Source organism: Phaseolus vulgaris, chromosome 6 (assembly GCF_000499845.2).
Source record: "Phaseolus vulgaris cultivar G19833 chromosome 6, P. vulgaris v2.0, whole genome shotgun sequence".
Classification (NCBI taxonomy): Eukaryota; Viridiplantae; Streptophyta; class Magnoliopsida; order Fabales; family Fabaceae; genus Phaseolus; species Phaseolus vulgaris.
Genome location: NC_023754.2, coordinates 23,784,176 through 23,799,565, shown reverse-complemented (window position 1 = coordinate 23,799,565; position 15,390 = coordinate 23,784,176). Strand labels below are relative to the sequence as shown.

General features: G+C 25.5%; 2 protein-coding genes across 2 annotated transcripts; both read left to right on the top strand.

Annotated features, from left to right (window-relative positions):
* The first annotated feature begins 365 nt into the window (after positions 1 to 365).
* Positions 366 to 2,106, top strand: LOC137832046 (peroxidase A2-like). The gene is made up of 4 exons (XM_068640019.1): positions 366 to 663; positions 831 to 1,022; positions 1,249 to 1,414; positions 1,537 to 2,106. The coding sequence occupies exons 1-4, from the start codon at positions 451 to 453 to the stop codon at positions 2,016 to 2,018; spliced, it is 1,053 nt and encodes a 350-aa protein (XP_068496120.1). The 5' UTR covers positions 366 to 450; the 3' UTR covers positions 2,019 to 2,106.
* A 6,908-nt stretch (positions 2,107 to 9,014) lies between these two features.
* LOC137832048 (peroxidase A2-like) lies at positions 9,015 to 14,465 on the top strand. The gene is made up of 4 exons (XM_068640020.1): positions 9,015 to 9,256; positions 9,566 to 9,757; positions 13,533 to 13,698; positions 13,901 to 14,465. The coding sequence occupies exons 1-4, from the start codon at positions 9,038 to 9,040 to the stop codon at positions 14,320 to 14,322; spliced, it is 999 nt and encodes a 332-aa protein (XP_068496121.1). The 5' UTR covers positions 9,015 to 9,037; the 3' UTR covers positions 14,323 to 14,465.
* Positions 14,466 to 15,390: the final 925 nt, after the last annotated feature.

The following is a 15,390-nucleotide window of genomic DNA, read 5'->3' as shown; positions in this document are numbered from 1 at the left end:
TACAATATCTTAGCAAGTACATATATCTAATTTTAAAACTTTTGTTTTTGTGTTAAAAAACAGTAACATTTCTTGATTTTGTTGAATGACGATCTCCTTGAGAAAATAATAGGTGATTCGTTATCATAGCTATGATGTATAGATTAATCTAAGATAATTTTAAACTATCTAATAATTTTGATATTGTCATGCACATCATTTCGTACAAGATATAGACGTCATATTAACTTTGTCACTCTACTTTCTGAGAATTTTCCTTTCGAAAAGGAGTAATAGAAACATGTTTGATGTCGTGAAAATTTTAACAAAATATTTCAGCTGGTCCTACAATTATTCAATATTGAATCCATTCATGTGGTGATACAAAGAAATGCACCAAATTCATCTCTATAAATAGAGGATGGAGATGATATCTGAGTATAAAGTAAGTCAGAATTGAAGAACAGTGAAATGGGTTGTATGCGTATGGTTGTAGTAGCAGTAGCAGTGTTGTGTACATTAGGGTTTCCAGTGTCATGTGCAGATTTGAGTACTACTTACTATGACATAACATGCCCTCTGCTATATTCTATTGTGTATGGAGTCATCAATAACGCTTACCTCACTGATCCCCTCATTGGTGCCAGCCTCATCAGACTTCATTTCCATGATTGCTTTGTTCAGGTTCCTACTTGTTCACTAGACTAAACCTTATGCATGCAAAACTGAAGGGAAAGTGCTGTATACTTATATGTCATCTTAAACTATATAACTTCTTTTAAGAGGCAAGTAAATGACATGCAAAACTTACGATGATTAAGTTTGAAGTAGGTTGTTGATGTTTGTAACAGGGTTGCGATGCATCAGTTTTGCTGAAAAACTCTGCTACCATAGAGAGTGAACAAGATGCCATTCCAAATATCAATTCAATAAGGGGTTTGGATGTGGTGAATAACATCAAAACAGCAGTAGAAAATAGTTGTCCAGAAACAGTTTCTTGTGCTGATATTTTGGCTATTGCAGCTGAAGTAGGTTCTGTTCTGGTAAGTTTTAACTCCCAACTAACACTCTTATTCCAAAAAACTCTACAAAATTGTTTAAATAAGTTATCTGTCTTAGTTTTATTGATCTTATAATGTTACAAAGATTTAAATTTTATACAAAGTTTATTATAATATTTTAAATATATCTTCCAGGCACAAACTGTTTGTTAGCAAAATGTATCTGCCAGGTTTTCACTTAAATTGTTTCAATTTTTGTATTTCACAGGGAGGAGGTCCATCATGGTCAGTTCTATTAGGAAGAAGGGATAGCTTAACAGCAAACAGAAGCCTTGCTAATCTAAACCTTCCAGCACCAAGCTCCACACTGGATCAACTTCAACAATCCTTTGCTGTTCAAGGTCTCAACACCACTGATTTAGTTGCACTCTCAGGTATACTCAATCAAATTCATATTTTCTCACAGAACTTGTATTCAAAACTTAGTTTAATTTCAAAAATTAGTTCACAAAGTCACCATAACTAGGTTATTTATCAAGCATTAAAGTATGAACAGGTGCACATACGTTTGGACGAGCTCACTGCAGCTTGTTCAGCAACAGATTACACAATTTCAACGACACTGAAAGTCCTGATCCAACTCTGAACAGCACTTACTTGGCAACATTGAGTGAGATATGCCCCCTAGATGCTACTGAGGACAACCTCGCCAATTTGGATCTGACCACACCTGATAAGTTCGATAACAAATACTACTCCAATCTCCAGAACCATAATGGCCTACTTCAGAGCGACAAAGAACTCTTCTCCACTTCTGGTGCTGACACCATTCACCTTGTGAATAGCTTCAGCAGTGACCAAAGTGTTTTCTTTGACAACTTTGCAGTGTCAATGACAAAGATGGGAAGTATTTCAGTGCTGACAGGGGATGAAGGAGAAATTCGGTTGCAGTGTAATTTGGTGAATGAAGATTCATCTGGATTAGTTGGTGTGGCATCCAAGGATCGAAAAGAGAAGGTGGTGGCAAAATCCAAATAATGATTAAGTTGATGGGAATGTGCTGTAAAGGCAAAAAGTTGTAAATATATTGAAATAAACCAAAGGATAGTGTGCATGCCAAATATTTTCTGATGTATCTTCTGCTATATTATTATGTATCTACTTTGATGCTGATAATAAATAAATAAAATAAAATAAAAAATTATCTGTAAACTCGTTGTCTTAATTTAGTTTATTCTACGTAACATATATGCACGTGATAGAAAGTGCCTACAATTAGGCATGATTTGAAAGTGATGTTGGATAAATCATAATAATAGAAATGATTCATTATTTTAAACCTAACTCAATCCTATAAAACTAGTTCATATCCCATAAAATTAGTTCATGGATTAAAATTTGCACCCACTTATATAAATAATGATTAATGGACATTCCCTGCTTTTTTGGTGGTGTTCATTGAGATAAGCTTTGATGGAAAAAGAAAAGAAGAACTAATCGGTTAACAACTTTGTATAATCGATATTTGTGACTTTTCAAGAAATAAGCTCTTATCCTTATTTATATATATATATAATTGATTAGAAGCGATTTTTAGAAGGATATTCAGTTTCTTAATACATAATCGATTATCACTATTTTTTTTTTTAAGTTCCTTTGTTATTATTGTGGTTTGTATTGCATAGAAGATCAAAATTCAAATAATGATACAAATGATTTTTTTGTTGTAAGAGAATAGGTTATGCAAAATTTATAAATTTTGAAATTGGGTTATCATTTTGATTTCAATTTTTTTAAAAGTAATAATTATTTTCTTAATTTTATTTTTTCAATAAATTAATTATTTGTAAATATATAAAATAAATAATTTATGTTGTTAATTCAAATTTTATAATATTTTGTAAAAATAGTAGTTTTATTTTAAAAGTATGTTTAAATATTGAATTAATTTTAAAATATATTAGCTTAATTATTATTATATATAAAATATAATCAATTATATTATATATAATATATGTTACAAACCTAAATATAATCAATTATATAATATAATTTAATATAATAAAAATAAAATAATATTAAAAAATTAAGTATTAGATAAGTTTAGTAATAAAAATATTTAACAATATTTTTAATAAAAAAAATATAATTATAATATAGAAAAAATAAAAATAGTTATTTATAATAAAAAATAAATTTATATAATAATAATATTAATTATAAAATATAAAAATTACTATTAAATTTAATATAAAAGTACTTTTTAATTAAATTTTTATAATTATAAATATTTAAATATGATTTTATATAACAATTTTACTTTTATCTACAATGTAAAATAATTTGTATTTTTTCTTACTAAGACATTCAATCGAAGTGGAAATCATATTGTAATCCAGGTGACATTCAATATTTGCAATATCAATATCCATACATGCGGACTTAAGCAAGAATCACAAGAAAATAAAATAAAATATTTTAACGAAAGTTATATAGTGAATGTTAATAAAATTTTAGTAATAGATTTAATTAATGGAAGTTATTTTAATCTTCATTAAATTTTAAAAGTTTATTCTAAATAATGGAATTTTTTTTAACATTCATTAAGTTTATTCTAACCTTAATAAAATAAAAATAAGTTTTTTAACCTTGTTAAATTTTAAAGTTTATTTTAAAGAAGATTTTTTTTATCCTTTTGTTAAATTATAAAGATTTATTGTGGAACCTCATCAAAATAATTTACTTTTTTTTTTCAAACCTTCATAAATAAATATAATTAACTAATTTAATAAACAAATAATTAAAAAATATATTTAATATTTTTTAATTTTCCCTCTTTTTTGTTAATTAATATATATATATATATATATAATTTCGTGGTAATGGAGTGAAAATAATTTCTAGGTGTGAACATTGGAAATCTGTGAGAATCTATTGAGTTGTTCAAAAAGTAATTTGGAAATTTGTGAGAATCTGAATGTTCAAATATCAATCTGAAACGTTTTTCTTCACACCCTATCAATTATAACCTGCACCCTATTATTTTTTCAAAATTTCAAAATTACCCATATTCCGGATTTGAAAATACAGAATAATAAATATAATTCAAAAATAAATAAATAAATACATTCTAGACAAAAAAAATCCAGAATTCAAAATTAAAAACACATTTTGGATAAAAATTTCTGGAAATAAAAAATGAGTTTCGGAAATTGAAATCTGGAATGTTTCTAGATAAAAGGTTTCATTCAAAAGTAATTTTTATTTACATTTTTTTTTTCCTTTATGTAAGGTTATTTTTGTCATTTTCAAAAGCAGATTGGGTGCTACCAAATTTAGAATATAAATAATTGATAGTTAAAACCTTGATAGCTAAATATATATCAACTTAGAAACTATTTAACAATAATAGAAACTAAATTAGAAATCAATATTTTTTAGTCTCTAAAATGGTCTCTAATTTAATTACTATAGTAACTAATTATTTTTTGTCTATAATATTGATTTCTAAATGATGATTTTCTTGTAGTGTTAAAAATGAAGTCTATTATGATGATAACTAAAAAAGAAAATGATAATTTTGACAACTTTTTTCATATACAATCAATTAATAGTTTTTTTGCCAGTAAAAAAAAAATTAATAGTTCTTTTATAATAATAATGATAATAATAATATTATTTCAATTAAATACTTGTATGTTATTAATAAACAATTATCAAAATATCATTTTGATAATATTAATTATTAATATGTCATTAGTCAACACGAAACAAGCAAATATCTAATCAATTGAAGGTTATCACCAAGTACTCCAAAGTCATACAGATAGTTAATGGACAACCATTTGACTTTTGTAACCTTATGCTAATGATGGAGTAAAAATGAGCAAACTAATGTGTAGAACCTTATTATAATAACATATAATATAGCATTTTTAGTTGTACTTTTCTGAATTTATTGTAGTAAAGAAGTGGTTGAAAAACATTTTATTTTTTAGATTTATATTTCTATTACATGTTTATATTGTAGGTTTCTCAATTGTAGGTTTCTCATCAAGAAAGTGTGCAACTAGAATAAATTTTGGACATTGAGGAATATATGTGATAGTTGAAGAATATAATATAATGTAGAAATGATTTTTGTCTTATTTTGTAAGCAATGTTAGGTTTTCATTTGTATTACTTCATAGTAGTATTTGTCTTTTATTAATTCCTTATAATTTTTTAACTCATTTTGTATTTGTGTCTAATTGATATATTTTTGTATAAATTGTAATTTAGTTATATATATGTATAAAATGACCATTAATGAATGTTATATCCATTTATTTATTTTATTTATTGAAAAATAATTTAACAAACATAGATAAATAAATAAATACAATATATGTAAATAATTGTGGTTGAAAAAACACATGAATTCATAAATAATAAATGAATGAAAAAACAAATGTTCATATCTAAAACCTATTGTCTTTTATGAATTTTTTGAAACATATGGTAATTTGCAGAGGTTCTGAAACATATGGTATTTTACGAATGTTTTGAAACCTATTGTAATTTGCGGAGGTTCTGAAACTTATGGTAATTTACAGAGGTTTTGAAACTTATGGTAATTTAGAGAAGTTCTGAAACCTATGATATTTTACGAATGTTCTAAAACCTATGGTAATTTACGGAGTTTATGAAACTTATGGTATTTTACGGAGGTTTTGAAACCTGTGATATTTTACGAAGGTTCTGAAACCTATGATATTTTACGGAGGTTTTGAAAATCATAATATTTTACGAAAGTTCTTAAACTCGTGGTATTTAACAGGGACTTTGAAAGACTTTTCCTAAGATTCAAAAAAACCTTCGTAAACATGTTCCCCAAGGATGGTATAGCGAGGTAAAACTGCAATTCTAAATAAATGACTTAATGGAAGTTTTAACCCTTGATAATATAAAAATAAACCCCCATTAAAACCATTTTTTCTTATAGTGAATTGATGACTAAATATGAACTTGATGACTTTCACATTATTATTTTTGAAACAAGATGTATCTACAATGTACCTCCCATCAAAAATTCAAATTTTTAAGTTCATCAAAGATTTATATATTTTTTTATAAGAATATATTTTAAAAGCTTATAGTGTTTTTATTGTTACCGAGATAGATGAGATACTTAAAAAGGAAGTCTATTACTATGATAACTAAAAAAGAAAATGATAATTTTGACAACTCTTTTTCATATACAATCAATTAAAAGTTTTTTTTGTTGTCCGGTAAAAAAAATTAATAGTTTTTTTATAATAATAATAATGATAATAATAATATTATTTTAATTAAATACTTATATTTTATTAATAAACAATTTTCTATCATTAGTCAACACGAAACAAGCTAATATCTAATCAATTGAAGGTTATCACCAAGTACTCCAAAGTCATGCAGATGGTTAATGGACAACCATTTGACTTTTGTAATCTTATCCTAATGATGGAGTAAAAATTAACAAACTAATGTGTAGAACCTTATTATAATAACATATAATATATCATTTAAAAATAATCTTGTTAATTCGAGTATTCATATTATTATATTACTGTAACAAATTATTAAATAGTTTTTTCTAAAACAAAAAATATATAAAAAATATCATCACTCTTCTAATGGTTAAGAAAAAGGTGGCTTTCTAGAAAGAAGATCTTTAAAAGATTTGTTACAGAGTTCCTGTTTAGAAATTTGACTTTGACATAAGAAAACTTAAAGAGAATATCATAATTATTAATTACTCTTAACCACCATGTTTTGTTAGATTTATGCAATCAAATTAACTTAGATTAATTTTTTTTATAATGTAATATTTTTCATAGTTATACAAACTAGATACCATATCATATGTGGTACATTTTTTCTTATATATTTATAATACTTATTTTAAAAATCACACTCAAGATAACTTTTTGCTAGTTAACGGTGTAATGCTTTTTTTATATAGAATATGTACACTTATAATAATTATTTTAAAAAGTCACATGATAATGCTTTTATTAGTTAACAGTGTAAAACTTTTTAAGTGGAGAGCACAGGCAAATTAAACTTTGTTTTTAAATTCGATAAGTCAAATTGTAAAAAAAATATTATTCTGCAAATGAATGTTTACATTTTTTTATTATAAATAAAAAATATAATTAAATGAGGTAACGGCAGCGCAAAATATTTTGTATGTCCTAATCCCTGCAGAAACATAACCAAGGAGAAAATGAAGAAGTACCTTTTTCTCTAATGTACACATTATAACATTATTACTTAAACAATGCCACTTTCTGACGAAACTTAGTTGACTCTACACTATGAGTTAAAATTCAGAAAAATTAATGTATCAATGTACACTAAAAAAATTTATGAAATATAAATATAAATTAATTTTAGAAACAAAAAATAATTAGTTGCTATAGTGACTAAATTAGATACTATTTTAAAAACTAAAAAAAATTAATTTCTAAATTAGTTTATATTATTGTTAAATGGTTTTTAAATTAGTATCTAATTAGCTACCAATATTTTTGCTATCAAATTTTTATAAATAATTGATAGTTAAAACTTTGGTAGCTAATTAGATACTAATTTAGAAATTATTTAACAATAATAAAAACTAATTTAGAAATTAAAAATTATTTTAGTCTCTAAAATAGTATAATTTAGTTATTATAATAATTAATTATTATTTTTTTTCTAAAATTGATTTTTATTTCATGATTTTCTTAAAGTAGTAAGTTAAAATTGAAGTTAAGCTCTAATACTTCACAATTTTCCTGAAAATCATCATCCTTTTACCCCTACTACATTGCAGGTCAATGCTAAAGGTAATTTAGTATGAAAATGTTTATGCAGAGAGGTTCAGTGGAGTGGATGCTCTCTTAAGAGAGGTTAATTATTTTGCACATTGCCTGTGGTATGTGGCGTTGCTGTGGTCCTACAAAGCATATTTTAATTAGGATTAAAGATGCTGAACTTACTACACCAGTTTTGAACTTCAGTTTTCATCACAAAATATTTGTGTGAAATACAACATTTTCTAAATTCGTGGCTTTGTGTGCTCCAACCACATTCTACAACTCTTTACTGGTCCTACAATGGCACAATAATTCCAGTATAAAAAAAATCAAGACTAGAAAAAAAAATAGTTCCTTTATCTTCTTTCTACTTGTTAAGGCCTATCCTTTGACTTATTTCTGTTTCGAAATGAATTAATGTAGTTAGCATAACAGAATGCTTTTAAAGCTCTTAGTTCTCTAGGAAAGTCATATGTGGTTGTTTATGTAATGTAGTGTTTTATGTAGTAGTAATAAAGAAAGATTTTGGATGAATGTTTTTTCTCGATTGATAGAAGGACGGATTAGATTCTATATATTGTTTTTAACCTTGCTCGCATTCGGATTTGAATTTCAATCCAACAATCAGGATGAATAGAAAGACATACCATCTGCCCTTTGATTCTCTGGCCGAATTGGAATTGCATTTTGAGGGGGAAGAAGTAAGTGGGCATCATAACCAATTGGAACTCGTATAGTAATGAATACGAAAATCATGAAATAAAAATTAATTTTAAAAATAAAAAAATAATTAATTGTTATAGTAACTAAATTAGATATCATTTTATAAATTAAATTTTTTTTGGGTTTTTAAATTAGTTTCTATTATTAATGGTTTCTAAATTGGTATCTAGTTTTAACTACTAAGGTTTTTGCTACCAAATTTAAAATCTAAATAAGTGGTAGTTAAAACTTTAGTAGCTAATTAGATACCAATTTAGAAATTATTTAACAATAATAGAAACTAAATTTTGTTTAGTCTCTAAAATGATTTCTAATTTAGTCACTATAACAACTAATTATAAGTGAAATTATGTTAGTTTACCTTTTGAGAAATAATTTAAAAAAAAATTAAGTTAATGCAAACATTTGAGATGTCGTGACTTCCAAGATATCCACCCTTGATATCTTGTATAAATAAAGGATCGATGTGAGATCTGAGAACATATTAAGTTGGGATCAAGAACAACGAAAATGAGTTTCATGCGTGTAGTAGCAGTGGCAGTGTTGTGTGCATTTGCATTGCATGCAGGGTTTTCAGTCACTAATGCTAAGCTTAGTCCTACGTTCTACATAAAAACATGTCCAAATCTGTTCTATATTGTGTTTCCAGTCATCCTTAAAGCTTCCTTAACCGATCCCCGAATAGGGGCTAGCCTTGTCAGGCTTCATTTTCATGATTGCTTTGTTCAAGTATGAACTTCTTTTTCCAAAACACTTGTCATTGTTTTCTTTTTACTAAGCACTGTGCTTATTAAACCAACCATGGTATGTGCACAGTTGCATTCATTCATTACCTAATGTTGTAATTAGGTACTTAAAGAAAAAAGGTGGCTTAATTCAGCTTAATACAGTTTTCTTGATTTTATTCTATAACAAGGAACAAACAAACCTGGACAACATTTACTGTTTTTTTATCACTAGAATAGGATATAGATATTCTGATAAAAAGGAGAAATCTCATTAACAACAACTAAAGGTATACTGTTATATTGTTGACAGGGTTGTGATGCATCAGTTTTACTGAACAACACTGCTACTATAGAAAGCGAGCAAGAGGCACTTCCAAATAACAATTCAATAAGGGGTTTGGATGTGATCAATAATATCAAGACAGCGGTGGAAAAAAGTTGTCCCGGGAAAGTTTCTTGTGCTGATATTCTTGCTATTGCAGCTCAAATGGGTACTGTTCTGGTAAGTTCAAATTCTCAATCATTTAACGTGGTGTCATTATAGTAATGCCCTAATTAAGGTGAATTAGACAAAAAAAATATATATATAATCAAAATTCAATCACATATAAATATAAATATTCATGACAATAATTAAATTCTCACCACAAATATTATTTATGCTATTATAATTATTATTAATATTAAAAATAAATTCCACAAGGTAAGAATCAAAATCAAGTCACTTAAATAATCAAAGAAGCTTCAACCATTACACTAATTAAATTTTATTGTGATGTTATAATAATTATTATACTTATTAGTATGATTAACAATATTAATAATATTAATAATATTAATATAATTAATATAATTAATAATATAAAAATTATTAATAATATTCATATATTCAATATCATTTATATTATTAATTTCATTAATATTATTATTATTCAGATTAAACATCTCATGAAAATAACTGTTTTAGATATGCACAAACATATAAACATGAGTCTTTGAGTAATATTGAGGAGAGGTGTAATCCTAAGGTTACATATGTGATGGATCAATCTAAGAAGTATAAAATAAGAGTAATTTTTATTCAAGTTTACTTTAAAAAAACTTGTCTTTTTTATAATTTAATTTAAAAAATATAATTATCTCATTATAAATCATTTTAAATGTTACTCAAACGTTTATATTCTTAAAAAAATATTTATTTTTCATAATCTTTTAATAAAATTTATATATTTTTAATTTTTTAAATAAATTTATAATTTTTTATTTTAATAAATGATGTTAAATTTTTATATATTTTTAATAAAGTAATACTTAATTATCTTATTTTATTTAACCATAAACATTGATTATATATTAACTTAAATATAACTATATTTATATTTTATTATTTATTTAAATATATTATAAGGTCAACAATAAAATAATAATTACAATTAAATAATTGTATATTATATATTATGATGTTAATGACAAAATTTACCGCATATTTTTGTAAGACAACATTGATAAACCTAATTTCAAAGAGAATAATTGCATTTTTCTCATAATATATAAGCTTAAGTACTAACATCTTATTCGTATCTTAACTCTTGAGATATTTAGAAATATACATTGTTTCAACATATGTGGAGAACAATACATGATAACTGATTTAGTTATAATTGACTAAATTATAAGCTTCAAACTTATTTTTGAATATTTTAACCAGTTATAAGCCTACTACAAATAGAGATTGATTCATTATCTTGTATTTATGTATTTATACATAATAACAAACTTTGTACTTAATCATTTATATTTTATAATTATATTTATTTTTAGAAAAAGATAAAATTTAATAAATAGTATAAGTCTATATAATTTATAAAGTATGAAGAAAAAAGAAGAACATAGTCAAATAAAAAGAGTGTTAAATTGAAAAGAAAAGATAAAAAAAAATTGTTGACGGATGAATTATGTACTTTTGATTATTTATTTTATAATTTCATGAATTCTGATTATATGTTTTCATTTTCACTTTAACACATTAGTTGTATAATTTCTTAAATTGTTAATGTACCGGTCGGTACTAGACGAGTCAGTCACTCGGTCTAAGTAACCGACCGATCGTGTCAAAATAAGTATTGTAATTGTAACGTGACACAATGAAAGTAAAATTGTCTCTTTAATAAAAGATTATGGGTTCAAATTTAAAATAGAAAAATTTTAATATTTTTTTTCACAATTACTAGTTATATAATAATGAAATTAGTATTATATGATATTTTATATTAAATAATCATTATTAATTTATAAAAATTCAATAAATTTTTTATTAATTATATTTTTATTGAAAGAAAAATAAATTTATCATATGGTATTTTACATTAATAAATAATTATTTATAGCATGTATATTTTTTATTTTTAATAAAAAATTAGTGACAACTTAAAATTAGTCACATTTAAAATATAGTAACAACTAATATACAAATAGTGACAACTTAAAATATAGTCACAACTAATATACAAATAGTGACAAATTTTATATATAACACTATTAATTGCATTATCACAAAATAAAAATAATATTGACTTATAAAAAAGAAAATCATACATTTAAATATAAAATAACATAAATTTAATAGTTTTTTTTAAGAATGAATTATTATTATTGATACAAACATCATGATAATTCTAAAGTGATATAGTGAAAATAATGAATTTTTTTCATTAAAGGATTTTGAGTTCAAATCTAAAGTAGAACAATTATTTTTTAATAACTTAAAAAAATAGTCATAATTTTTATAGTTATCACCGTTAATTATATTATCATAAAATGAAAATAATGTTAGACATATTTTAACAGACTAATAATTAAAAATTTATCATTGATAAAAATAACTATTAATTTATAAATAATTAGTAAATTATATTAATTATATTTTTATTATAAAAAATATTATATATTTTTTAGTAATTATTTATGATATGTGTTTTTAACCTTTTAATATAATTATTGTGATATTTCTTAATATTGTCACTATCATGAATAACATTTGTGACAAATAAAATGAATAGTCACAAATAATAAATAAATAGGAACAAATTTTATTTTTATCATTAATTTTAATATATTTATTGTGATATTTTTAATTTTGTCACTATTATAAACAATATTAGTGAAAAAAAAATAATCACAAATAATATATAAATAGTAACCAATCTTATATTTATCATTACTTTTTCTCACTAAAACTAGCTTAACTTTTTTTTCTTGTAGTGAATTCTTTGAATCAGATCACACCGGATATCATTGAAAAATCTCAATCTCAATAAGTATTAATGATGGGATAAGTATTAATGGATGGAAATCAGTGATAATGTTTAATTTTGATACTCTTAGACTCGAAAAAATTGACTGATTATAATAACTTTTCCGGGCTTTTGAAAAAAAGAAGCAAGACAGAGAACATTCCCAAGAGTTGTAGGTTATTCTTTATGAAAATTAATTGGCGTAATTAAAGCCTTGATTGAAAAAAAAAAATAACTTGCGTGATTAAGATTAAACCTATTTGAGTCAGCTGGTTGAAAAAAGGGCATAGTTTTTAATACCATAATTTTAGTGTGTGTGTGTGAGTCACCATTAATGACATGAATAAATGGACTCAAACCGTGTTGAACTTACTTGCCTCCAAGATATGCAAAAAGAGAAAAAATAAAACTTAAGCAATGTTTAATTATAATAATATATTATACACTCAAATAATAACATCTCCAAAATTCGGGTATTTAGGTATTTATTTATAGGGTGGTGATATTTAACACCCGTAAAACACATACATTTAACAACCCTATAAAATATTATTTTAATTATATTTATTTTATTTTGGAATGTCAAAAGAAATTTTTCCTTATTTATAAGGACAATTCGTTATCGTGTTGAACTCTAGCACGGCAAAAATGATTTTGGTAATACCTGGCATCATCAACATTGAAAGTCAATAATTTAAGTACATGTGACCTGGATTTTCGTGCAAAATGCTTATTATTACTTATAGTTTTGTTTTTTTCTTGAGAAAAAGTCATTGAAAAGGAAAGAGAAGATAATTTGATTTTTGTCTGTAATGAGATATCTTTGATGATGTTTTAAATAATTAATGAATATTTGTGCTATATGGTACATTGTTGTTTTGTTGGAGGCAATAAATTAAAATTTCAGTTAGCTAAACATCCACCATTAACTTTTTGTGAGTTTTATAAAATATGTACTAAAATGTTTTAATCTATCTATTTCAGGGAGGAGGTCCAGCATGGGCAGTTCTATTAGGAAGAAAAGATAGTTTAACTGCAAACAGAACCCTTGCAAATCAAAACCTTCCTCCTCCTTTCTTCACCCTCCCTCAACTTAAAGCATCATTTGCTAATCAAGGTCTCAACACCACTGATTTAGTTGCACTCTCAGGTATACATAATCAAATTCACATCACTAATACCAAGCATCAACTTCATGATCTCAAATTCTATTTAAGGTGTATAGAGTTTCTTAATTTTTGTTTAATTTGTTGAAAAGTGAAGGTGAATAAGTTTTTTCAAACATGGCAACAAACACTACATGTACTATTTCTAATTTTCAAACCATTATATATATATATGCATATACACAGGTGCTCATACGTTTGGAAGAGCTCACTGCATTACATTCGTCAACCGATTATACAACTTCAACAACACTGGAAACCCTGATCCAACTCTGGATACAAATTACTTAGCAACACTGCGTCAGATATGCCCCCAGAATGCAACTGGGAACAACCTCACCAATTTGGACCTCACCACTCCTGATCAATTTGATAACAAATATTACTCCAATCTTCAGCAACGCAAAGGCTTACTTCAGACCGACCAAGAACTGTTCTCTACTCCTGGTGCTGATACCATTCCCATTGTCAATAGCTTCAGCAGTAACCAAAACACTTTCTTTGCCAACTTTAGGGCGTCAATGATAAAAATGGGAAATATTGGAGTGCTGACGGGGGATGAAGGAGAAATTCGGTCCCAGTGTAATTTTGTGAACAAAAATCCATAATAAAACATGGTTTCTCAATCTTATTAAGTTAATGGGAAATGTGAGCTGTAAAAGCAAACTAAAGGTTGTAAACCTCTTTACTACAATACTGAAATAAAACAAAGTGTGCATGCAAACGTGATTTTGCTATGCAACTCTTGGCATATTATGTGTTTAATATTGTCATTACATTATCAGGACAAGGACTGTGTGCATCTACATGAATCAGTCACACTGCTACAAGTACAAGATACCCGTAGGTTTGTATTACAATACATTTTTGTGTAGCAGACAGGGTATATATCCCAATGCTTATATCAGATTTTATCTCCAACTTCCAGGTGATTAACATATTAATACTTCAAAGCACGGTGTGCCTGTTGGTCTGATATATTCCTATCCTAATTAATTTTTTATAAAAAACAATGAATAAATAAGAGTTATTTCATAAATACATCAATTATTGTATAAAAGACCTACCACTCTCTCTTACTCCAATCTCATAACATAAGCAAAAACTTTGAGTCTAACCTCTTTTACAAAAACGTAACTAAAAAGCGTTAAAACTAACATTGAACCCTCTACTCATCAGTTATACCTTCTAATTTTTTTTGACAGATTTTATACAAATCAGTGACTCTTGAGACCAATCAGAAAAGGAAAACACATACCCTATAGGTTTTGGACTTTACCCAAGATCAAGCCTTCAGTTGCGCGAAAGTAAAAATCTCATTATGATTTATCTCATGTGTCTGAAAATCTTCTTATTCTTGTGTTTCTATAATTTTACTATCACTTTTACTATCACTGCTATCCACATACAACTTCAAATCTAATTAACACTTTTTTTACTCCACTTAACTTGAAATTAACAAAATGCTTTTAGGCTCGCAATTGTATGGCACACAATTAAATTCATAATATGGTTTTGCTACGCAATTGTATGGCACACAATTAAATTCATAATATGGTTTTACTTCTGTAGCATTTGAAAGAAAGAAATGTATAGACTTTATATTATTCAAGTAAGAGAGGAGAGAGAGAAAGGTGGAAATGATAATGAGATTCATCGAAGTAAATACATAGCAA